General features: G+C 32.4%; 1 protein-coding gene across 1 annotated transcript in view; it reads right to left on the bottom strand.

The window, feature by feature from the left end:
• Smarca5 (SWI/SNF related, matrix associated, actin dependent regulator of chromatin, subfamily a, member 5) overlaps positions 1-11269 on the bottom strand; it is a 36786-nt gene that overhangs the window by 2705 nt on the left and 22812 nt on the right. The window contains exons 12-23 of the mRNA XM_048813851.1: positions 10950-11176; positions 8991-9112; positions 8758-8910; positions 7776-7908; positions 6195-6343; positions 5871-5990; positions 4860-4970; positions 4472-4585; positions 4005-4127; positions 3296-3428; positions 2343-2461; positions 1716-1928 (exon numbers count right to left, since the gene is read on the bottom strand). Of these exons, the coding sequence (XP_048669808.1) occupies positions 1716-1928; positions 2343-2461; positions 3296-3428; positions 4005-4127; positions 4472-4585; positions 4860-4970; positions 5871-5990; positions 6195-6343; positions 7776-7908; positions 8758-8910; positions 8991-9112; positions 10950-11176 (1717 nt within the window). The remainder of the gene's footprint in view (positions 1-1715; positions 1929-2342; positions 2462-3295; positions 3429-4004; positions 4128-4471; positions 4586-4859; positions 4971-5870; positions 5991-6194; positions 6344-7775; positions 7909-8757; positions 8911-8990; positions 9113-10949; positions 11177-11269) is intronic.

The following is an 11269-nucleotide window of genomic DNA, read 5'->3' as shown; positions in this document are numbered from 1 at the left end:
AAAAAAAAAAAAAAAAAAAAAAAAAGAAAGGAAAAAAAAGGGCATTATTAGAATTAAAGTAGTAAAAGTAGCTCATGCTACCTTTCCCAATTTTGAAAAAATGACCATGGAAGCCTTATGAGTTCTACCTCTCTGTCTAGCAATCTATACATCCTCCAGAAAGGGGTTTTTTTTTTTAAAGAAAATTTTTAATATTTATTTTTTAGTTTTCAGCGGACACAACATCTTTGTTTGTATGTGGTGCTGAGGATCGAACCCGGGCCGCACGCATGCCAGGCGAGCGCGCTACCGCTTGAGCCACATCCCCAGCCCCAGAAAGGGTTTTAAGTCTAATGGAGAAGTAGTAAACAACACTACAGGAAACCTAAATCCATTTGAATCAATGGTAACAACTCCATTACTTACAGAGCAAAAGTAACTCTGTTCCTGTAATAAATTAAACTTTTACATAGACAACCACAATACAATAATTTAAATACTATATAGAAGACACCATACAAAGCTTAGAAATATGTGCAGTAACATAGAATTAGAAGGCAATAACATTAAAATTGTTTCCTTTAACAGTTATATCAATGTATTACAAATATGTGTATAAATCCTCTGGGCTTCTAGACAAGAACTACGTATGCCTCAATTATTTATTACCAAGGGGCTATATATATCATGACTGTTGTGAGCTTTAATATGAGACATGCTAGAAAGTAATGCAGTTTTTAGACCATAGTATTATATGGTATGTGACACTCTGTCTCTCATTACAGACCCTATACAATCATTATTCCTAATTAATCATCAAACTGTTTCTACTTAAAGACACTGAAGAGCTTCCACCTAATTACATGTTTATATAGTGGTTTTTTTCCCCTTCAAAGTAGATCCATGTTAATTACAACATTACCCTAATTTGGGTATCACAAAATAGTAGCCCTTCTTGTTACCCTGTGAAAATTTTTTTCCATTGATCAAATATGAAAACACTGAACACTACCCAGTGCCATATAGAGTGGCAATATACCTCAAATACTCTGAGAAATCCTGCTACATATTTAGAGTTTGCTTCTCCTAGCATGTCTCAAACCTATTTTTACATTTTCATCATCTTGAAAAACACTAGTTAAGGTTAAAAGTTCAAAGGTGATGAAACAATGGAAGAAAAGGATCAATCCACCAAACCTAAACTTTTCTGAATTCTAATTTTAGGTTGTTAGAAATGGAGAACATTGGTCAGATACAGCCAGGCACTGGAAATAAAAACAAAACTGAGCATTAAATCAGTACTAAAAAATAGTGCCTTACTACATTCAGTCATTTAAAAATAACCCAGATTCAGTATTTTGATGTACAAATGCCTGCATGCAAAAAGTCTTTCTACAGAAATATGTCCACTTTCAAAATCAAAGATATCACATTCAGAAGTTGAAACTGATGGCAACATTGCCTCCCACTCTGTACCAGATTAACATTACTATCAAAAATTAGTTCTATCATATATTACAATGTTAAAAAAATGCATATTAAAGAATTAGACCAATAAACATTTTATGATACTAGATTTTTAAAATGTGGATGTGATTAGTTTTCTAAGAAAATGGTTTAACTTCTGATACTACCAAAAAATTACAACAAAAATCTATATCAACAAATTTTAAGTTACCTTAAAAGGACATTCAGTCTAAACTCTGCTACACTACACAAAAACCCTGAGCACTCACCATTGCAGTTCTGGACTTCAGAAACCAATCAAATCTGAACTGAGGAGAATTGCGAATACACTGTCGCAATTCATCATAAACATTTTCCTTGTCAAACCCAAGCTTATGAAGCATACAAATGAGAAAACGATCCTCTTCTTCTGTATAGTTTTTTCCTTTGTTAGTACCATATGATATTCTCAGCTGATGAAAAGGTGCTTTGTACCGTCCAATCTATAAAAGATATTATATATAAAATACAAATCATACATAATTTTATTTCAAATTCAGCTTTACTCTAATTAGCTTGAAATATTATATCTCAAATCAAAATTTTCTATCCAGAGAACCTCAAATGCATTATATAACCTGTGTTCTCAAGCCTTTATAGTCCTTATTATTATTACAAAGAGAAATACAGACTCAAGACTTCCTTACACTACTTAAGAAGGAGTCAATCTTGGCACCTTTGACCCAGATTAAGTCAGTCTAATACTACTCAGGTAAATTACAATAACATCTATAACGTTTGAATGCTTTACTTTGAGGAAATTTTAAATGTTAAACCTTCACTGCTTTTCCTTTTAAAAAGTTACTTTAACTTTCCTATATTACAGATAGTACAATTTTTATTAACATAAAAAGTACCTTTGTATCAAGTGCTTTTTTGATACTTATTCTTCTCTGAATTCTTGCCTCTCCCCTTTCAATCTGAGCCATAATCTTTTCTATGTCCTGGAGCTCATTGCATCTTTCCCAGAACACAGCTTTAAAAGAATAAAAGTTGGTCAGATGAGATGAGTGCAGGAAGCATACATGTTAACATGTTGTAATTTATTTGCAAAGGACTAAGAAACATTCCCAATTATCCCACACTTAATACTAGAAAGCAAGTCACTTATAATTTCTCAATTTCCTTAAATGAAAGAGATAAATGGATGATTTAAATTACCTACCAACTCTTTAAACTTCCACTCATCTAAAATTCTAAGCATTCTCAGCACAGCATAACTACACATATTCAATCTGACATTTCCAACTGACCTCAAAAAACAAAAGCATACTAATACTTGAGAACTGAAAGAAAAATAATAAATTGAAAATTAAAGCACACTAAAAAAAAATTTTTAAAGCACAATTATTTTGTGTCTATTTTAGCTTTCTTGGCTATAGTTTTAGCTATAGTTAAAAAAAGAAAACAAAACAAAACAAAAAACCAGACAATTATTTTAGGGAGGGAGACATTTTTTGTTTCAAAAAGCACAAAGTCAGGCTAGGGTTGTGGCTCCATGGTAGAGTACTTACCTAGCACATGTGAGTCACTGGGTTTGAGCCTCAGCACCACATAAAAATAAATAAAATAAAGGTGTCCTTCTGCAACTAAGAACATGTATTTCTCTCTCTACATTTATATATACATATGTGTGTGTGTGTGTATATATATGTTCATATTCTTTAAAAAAGCACAAAACAAGGCACTAAAATGGAAACTTTAGCTGATCAAAACTATTCAGAATAAAAATTCAGAATAAGAAAACAAGAAACCTCAAACAGCTCTTGCAAGACTTATAAAATATGTATTAAAATAATAAAAGAATTACCAGAGTATTCAATGACTTCTTCTGGAGTTTTTCCTTCTACTTCTCTTGCTATATTTTCAATATCATCACGACCCCACTTCTCATTAGCTTTGATAAACTGATTAAAATCTCTCTTATTCCAATTGGTAAATCCCTACATAGTAAAAGAAACAAAATATTTCATTATAGCACATTAAACATGGGAAAAATGCTATTATACTTTACCTACCCTTCCAAATAGTACACAAAATGTTTCTAATTGCTTAGATACCCAAGCAATAACTCAAAGTTGGAGACAGTAAAATACGCTGTATGAAAGGGGAAATTTTTGCTGTTGTAGTTTGCCCAAAGGAGTAAATAACATAAGGTAAAGGAAAGCTTTAGTTAAAGAGCACTCTGAAAGACCTTGAATGAATCCCATGTTTTAAAAGCAGCAAGCAGAATTTTATAATTGAGAATAACTTGGTAGCAATGTGGAAGATTCACAGGAAAGATGGGAACACTGAAAATAAGGTGTTCAAAATTACACACACTCTACCAAGTGCAAATCTATAATCTTCTTGACTACCTCAACTAATGACAATTAAAATGTAGCATTTATCCATGTTTTACCATGTTCAACTATTCTATCTCTGTATAAGAAGAAATATACTTTGTATGCCAACACGATCTCACAGGATATTTTATAAAATTAACAATTACTAACTTTTGAATCGATTGAAGACTATACCTGTGTCAGAAGCTTCTCTTTTTCCTCTAACTCTTCATCATTAAGGGGTTCAGCTTCATCAATTTTAAGTTGCTCTTCTTTCTGTGCCTGTGCTGCATTAGGAAGGTCAGGACTTCGAGGTACCTAAAAGATATTTTCCCATGCCATCAAACAATATATTTTAAAGAGCATGTGATGAATTACATTCTCAATCAACTAAACTACATTTCACAAATTCCAATCTAATCCAAGAGAAAACATACTAATACCCTGCATTTATTATATTAAAAATAAAGATTAGTCAAAGTTTTTTCCTTTCCTTTTAATGAAGAACAATTCAAACATTATGTGCTAGGCATATACAGCTAGGATACATACATAATATTCTTTTCTACTAGGCTCAAAATAGTTAAACAAACAATAGTTAATGTTCATATATTTTATGGTTTCAGGGTGGAAGAGGACACAAAATGGAGAACTGCAATTACCTTGTACCCAATAGTTTTTCTGTAATATAGAATTTCTTTTTCCAGTAATTCAAACAAACGTGGGGGAAAGAACTGGAAATCCTGAACATTGGGTTGTTTTGGAGGTCGAGGAGCCTAAAAAAAAAAAAAAAGAAAGAAAAAAAAATAAATCATAACAGCCAATTCTCCAAGCAACTCAGTATATCTTTCAATAAAACTGAACTGACATTAATCAAATTTTAAACACACAACTTAAAAATTAATTTTAACAAGTGTTAATTGAAATCTGAAGAGGATATTCTATAAAAAGCATACAAAGTATAATATTCAATCTTATTTTATTACAAGAATGTTAAAAAATAATTTATATTTTCAAATTTTAAGATACTTTGATGCTATGTCAACTCACTTTAGGTGCTTTAGGTTCACTAACTCGAAGAGCTTCCCTGAAATAGGCATCAACAGCATAGTTGGCTTTTCTTTCGCGTTTGGGTGGTTCAATCCACTCTGTGAATGCAATCTAGTATGTGGGAAACAATTAAAATCATCAACTTGCATTATTAGTGTAACAAATTATTATTGAGTGATGTTTATGAATTAAAAGATACTGAAAAAAAAATCCTGTACTTTGACGAGGGTAGGAACTATGATGTTTTGCTGAATACCATGTAATTAACACAGGACAATGTCTAGTAAACAGCACAGGTGTTCAGGAAGTATTTCTTGCCCAAATGAATAATTCTGTTGGATGTGAGAGAAAATGCTGCAGAATGTTTGCTATGACCCAAATTAGGAGGAAAATGGAGAAACACATTTAACCTAGGAAAACTTCTAGGGATATATGTGCCCAAATGTTAATAAGGAAAACTCTAGATATGCTCTAGGTAGAATTATATTTTCTTTTCTATAGGTATTTTCTAATTTCTACATTAATCAAGTATTACTTATGAAATTAAGAAATTATTCCTTTTCATATTACCAAGCAAGTCTGTTTAAAAAAATCAGCTGTGACTTTTTTGACATTATTTTCATTTTCAAATATCCCAAACACTATATTCTCTTGTTGCAAGAACATACTTCACTATAACCATATACAAAAACATTTCAGCACTTACAAATGTAAAATTTTCCATAATGAAAAAAATTTAGATACATTTACATACATCTAATTAAAAAACTACTGTTTGAGACACAATTACAAGGTATTACATCTAGCACTTAAAAATTCACGTTTCCAGGAAAATAAAGCTTCATTACTAAATCTTTTTTTTTTAATTAATTTTTCGTTGCTGTTGATGGACCTTTGTTTTATTTATTTACATGTGGTGCTGAGAATCAAACCCAGTTCTGCACATATGCCAGGCAAATGCTCTACCACTGAGCCACAACCCAAGCCCCACTAAATCTCTTTCTAAAATACCTTTTGTTTTTCTCTGTAGTCTTCTCCTTCAAAGTTATAAACACTTGATTCTGTATCCATTGTAAAGTTTCTAAGAGAGCTTTCACCCATCTTGGAGAGTTTTTCATTCATCTCTGCAGTCTAGACAAAAGAAACATCAGAATGAGAAAGGAAAAAAGCACTAGACATGCAGTCAAAATGAAAAGGACTTCACCGAACACAAAAGCTGCTTTTTACAGTAATTCAATAATAATAAAAATTATCTATAAATTCACAGAACAGTCCCTCAAATAGTTTTGGTCTGTAACACTCATTAAAAGCATTATCATTTAATCTGCATCTCACCTTCTTTGCACCTCTTTCTAAAATTCCATCAATATCTTCATCAGTGATCTCACTTTCTTTTGAGGCAAATACATGCGTTGCCCCATGTCGAATCATTTGAAGCATCTCATCTTTCCCAATTTTGTTCAGATTCTGATCCACGAGCCTCCCTGAGATAAAAGTTTGTATTGTATAAGGTTAGCCAAACAGACTTTATTTTACTGGAAACTTGAAATTCTAAATGTTAGATGTAATAAACTTGTACTTTTGTCTCAAACATCAATCATTTCTGTTTACTGGTAATTCACATCTGATCATTTTCCTATTAAACTCAATGCCAACTTTTCAGCTTTGAAATGTTTCTAAAGCTTATGACTTATGTAATGTCACCTACTATATATTATCTCAATGATAATCTCTTTTGTGGAATAGATACACTACTTGAGAATCAAAATTACTGGGGAAGAAAAAACTCACAAATTTAAATATAAGTGAGCATTATAAACAAAAAAGTTTCTGATGAGCAAAAAAAGATATCAATGCAAATCCCTTAAGTCAAGTTTTTCTCAGAAAAGTGAAATACAAAAAAACCTTCATGAAATCAAACTTTATGTAAAAACTGAAATATGTAACATCAGTTTCTAAAAACTTCTCTCTGAAGAATTCAAAACTCCTGAAAATTTATCTTGATCAGAGATGAAATTTAGCATTAATAAAGACCTTCAATTGGTAAGTATTGGCCAATCTGAGTAGCTCGTGTTTTCAAAAAATATAGGCATCAATATTGTGTCTTCCTTAAAAATGCTAATCTAGAATGAGAATTTTGAGTTTCATTTAATCAATCCAAAATAAAATTCCATTTTTACCCTCTAATCTACTCAGTGTCTCACTCCCTCCCACTAAATATAGAACCTGAAAGTTAGAAAACACCAATTTTATTCATCAATGTATTTTTGGCAAAGAATAGTGCCTGCCATACAAAGGATACTCAATAAGTAGTTTTTTAGTCTTATAAAAATAAGACTCTCTGATTTTAATTTTTACTTCTTCGGTATCTCCCCAAGTAAGCAACAGTGTTTACAAAGCATAATCACTCTGCTCTATTTAATAAGTATTATGCTGAATATTAGCTATTTTATATACACATTCTATTTAATTCTTGAAAATTCTAAGCAAGGGACTGGGGCTATAGCTCAGTGGTAGAGCTCTTGCCTTGCAAGAGTGAGGCACTGGGTTCGATCCTCAGCACCACATAAAAAATAAATAAATAAAGATACTGTGTCCACCTATAACTAAAAAACTAATTTAAAAAAATCCTAAGCAATAGTTATTTTTATTCTCATTTAGTAGATTAAGAAACTGGCTCAGGTAATAGAAAAAAAACAGCTAACTAGCAGATCAATATTCAGATCTCAACTTTCTTGAGCCCCAACCCATCTTCTTAATAACAAAACTAAGGTTTAATCTTTGGAATTCAATCTATCTCTACTGGGTGCTAGCTTGACTCAACAGATGAGATTTCTCCTTTTAAAAAAACAGTCGTACAATCAATCACTCATTCTATCAATCCAACTTGTAAATTTTTAAAGTTCTAGGGCCCACCTTGTTGAATAACAATTGAATCCAGTCTGAGTTTCATCTCAGCCCTTTCTACTATTCTTTCTTCTACAGTATTATCAGTTATAAAACGGAACACTCTGACAGTCTTGGTTTGTCCAATTCTATGTGCTCGGTCCTAAGTGAAATAACATGTTATTTTGAATATACTTAAAAAGTCATATAAATAATATATGAAAGTACATACTGATAAAATATTCTTAAATAGAAGATACTTTCTAACTTTCTATTAAAGATGTGACATGAAAAAAATAAATTTCACCAACAATATAAAGATCCTATTCTTTAAATATTACTAAATTTATAAATATAATAGAGAAATTTGCACATTTGAAAATTACTTTGAACACAATTTTCTGTTTATCATCTAGTAAGTCTACAAACCACATTCCCACAAAGCATTTCTTATTTGTAATAATTATCAAATCTTCCCCAGTTATCAGATTTAATAAAGTTGGCTTAAGGGTCACCAGTATCACAGACTAAGTCATTAGCATTATCAAACAAAAATCTGTAAATCTTCATATTAATCTACAGATCATAATGCTGAGCATAATAATAATTTGCTGATCCAGCCAGACACTCCCATATACAAGCATGAAATTTAAGCATGTAAAGTAAGAGAACAGCGAGGTATTCACCAAAGTAGTTAAGTTATGCTACATTTCAGTTTTGGCCAATCACTGTGGGAGCACTTTCAGGTCTGACCCACTAAACATTTCCAGGGCAATCCTTTACTCTTCCCTATTCTGCTATCAGGGTACAGAAGATACAGCAGATGACTCCTACATCCCAAGTTAGGACAGAGCCGTAAGATGAAAATACCCTTAGATGGTATTCAAAACACCCTCACTAAACCATTGGATCAGAGAAAAATCAAATTTACTGGGTTAAGACACTGACATTGGAAGAATTAGCTTGCCTAACTATGAAATCTATTAAGCACAGAATGTTTGTTTTCTCTTACCATAGCCTGAAGATCTACTTGGGGATTCCAATCTGAATCATATAAAATTACTACATCAGCAGTTGCAAGATTGATGCCAAGACCACCAGCACGCGTACTTAACATGAAAACAAACTTTGAGCTATTTGGTTCATTGTATGCATTGATTGAATCCTATGGATATAAAATAAAGTCAGGATCAGAAAATTGTATTATCTGATGTTTTTATCTCTCCTTCCCGGAATTTCACTCACTTGTCTCTCATCATGGGGTGTCTGCCCATCCAACCTGCAGTACTCATAATTTCTCCACATACAATAATCTTCCAAAATGTCCAATACTCTGGTCATTTGACTGAAGATTAGTACTCGTGACCCTGTTAGAAAATATAACAGCCTGCTATTAAAGGCTTCAATAGTAGAAAAATCTATTCCAAAAGCTAAACAAAACTAACATATTACACCTTAATTTCAAGTTATCTACTTGGTTTCAGGTAAAAAATGACATGATTAACTATTCAAATCAGTAATTTCTTACCTCTTTTCCATCATGACACAAACAAAAAGGATAATATTTGGGTAATGCACTAAGGCAATCAAAAAGGCTATCTATCTCCAGTTTGGGAGATCTTGCCAACCCAAAGCCTGAGAGAATCATTAGCTTGTTACCTCACAGATATTTAAAATAATCTTCCACTAATCAACAACAATTCTTCCATTCACAAAGCCTCCCATATTCCACAATGGACACCAAATATCCCTGGTCTCATTCTAGTTTCAATCAAAGGACCATAAACTTATGCCTCTTATCTACACTTAAATCCTTCCACTTATCCACCATGTCTCAAATTATGTGCTGCCTATCATCTCTGCACAATCTTCAGCAGAATGAAGGAAGACAAAGGGACCACTTTGAAAAAATAATGATTATGAAGTAATTTTGTTTTCAGAAGCTAAGACTTATAATCTTCTACCATCACACATTCTAGTAACCCAAATGTATAATGATCTTCAATAGTCATTATCTTCCCTACAGAGTTTAATATAGCTCACATCAATACCTGAGAACTCCTACCAAACTCCTGCCACTCCTCCCAAACAATTTAATAATTACTTTGTTTTCAAGGAAAATATTTTAGAAACATATTCCACACAAAGGTGTAAGAAGGAAAAAGAAAAAAGTAACTATTCACAAACTCTTATGTTTGTGATAGTCAATATCACAGAGATTCATCATCACACAGGAGATTCGTCAACTAGTTCGATTATCTTTCCCACCAAAATCATGAAGAGAAAAACCAAAGAAATTTGAAAAATGACTGTACATCTGATATTACACAATCATTAAACTTTTAAAAATGTGACATTCCTCATCTTTAATGAACATCCTTAAGATGTACATAATGAATAATTTACAAAATACTATAATGCCTGGGATTTGCTTCAAATAATCTATAAAGAGTAGGTACATCATAGATAAAACAAGTTTTACATAGGTGTTAACTGTTAAAGCTGGCTTCACACCAAGTTCTCCATATTCATGTAATTTCAATATACCAATACAAATACCAGAGATACACATCTATTTTTGTATTTACAAAATCAGCATACTACAGATAAAAATGTTGAGTCTATATAAACTATATTTGATTAAATTTTTAAAACCAAATAATTGAAAAACAATACTATGACCATGACACCATTATCTAACAAAGGATCTGGGATCTGCGTAGGGGTGGAAGGAGAATTTCTAATACTTTAAGATTAAAAAGCTGAAATTTCTAGGAAAGTATATATAAAATGGAAACTCAACTGGGCATGGTGGCTCAGGAGGCTGAGGCAGGAGGATCAGAAGTTCAAAGCCAGCCTCAGCAACTTGATAAGGCCCTAAGCAACTCAGGGACACCCTGTCTCTATATTAAAAAGGGCTGGGGATATGGCTCAGTGACTAAGTGTCTCTGGATTCCATCCCCATTACCCCTGCACCCCCAAAAGAAACACACCCAAATCCAGGAATTGTTTCTGCCTCTACTACTTTATTACCTGCTAAGAGACTTAAGGCCTACTAGGAAGTGAGGGGAACCTCAGATAATAATGGACAGAAAATTTTAGAAAAGTGTCAGAGCTGTCATTTCAAAAGTATATTGTTCCCTTTGTTTTAACACTAGCGTTTTAAGTTTCCATTATTTCTCAATTTGATGCAAGTAACAATACCTTGTTCTTTTAATTTAGGAAGCAACTTGTCTAATACCACCATTTTGCCACTATTGGTAACTAGATGCATATCTGTTGTATAAGGTGGACCAGGTTCAGCTCCATCAAAGAGATACGGATGATTGCAGCATTTCCTCAACTGCATCAGGATGTTCAATAACCTCATCTTGTCCATCTTCCCTGCTGAGTTTAGTATGTCTATATCCTTCATTAATATCCGAGTATACCTATTGAAAAGAAAAGTATTTTTAAGGACTCAAATATTCCCTGACTAAACCCTGCCACTTTACATACTCCCATTCCCCAACTCAACTCTGAAA

The sequence above is a fragment of the Marmota marmota genome, unplaced genomic scaffold, assembly GCF_001458135.2.
Source record: "Marmota marmota marmota unplaced genomic scaffold, marMar, whole genome shotgun sequence".
Classification (NCBI taxonomy): domain Eukaryota; kingdom Metazoa; phylum Chordata; class Mammalia; order Rodentia; family Sciuridae; genus Marmota; species Marmota marmota.
The sequence above is the reverse complement of the archived record's forward strand: the minus strand, read 5'-3'. Positions and strand labels throughout refer to the sequence as shown.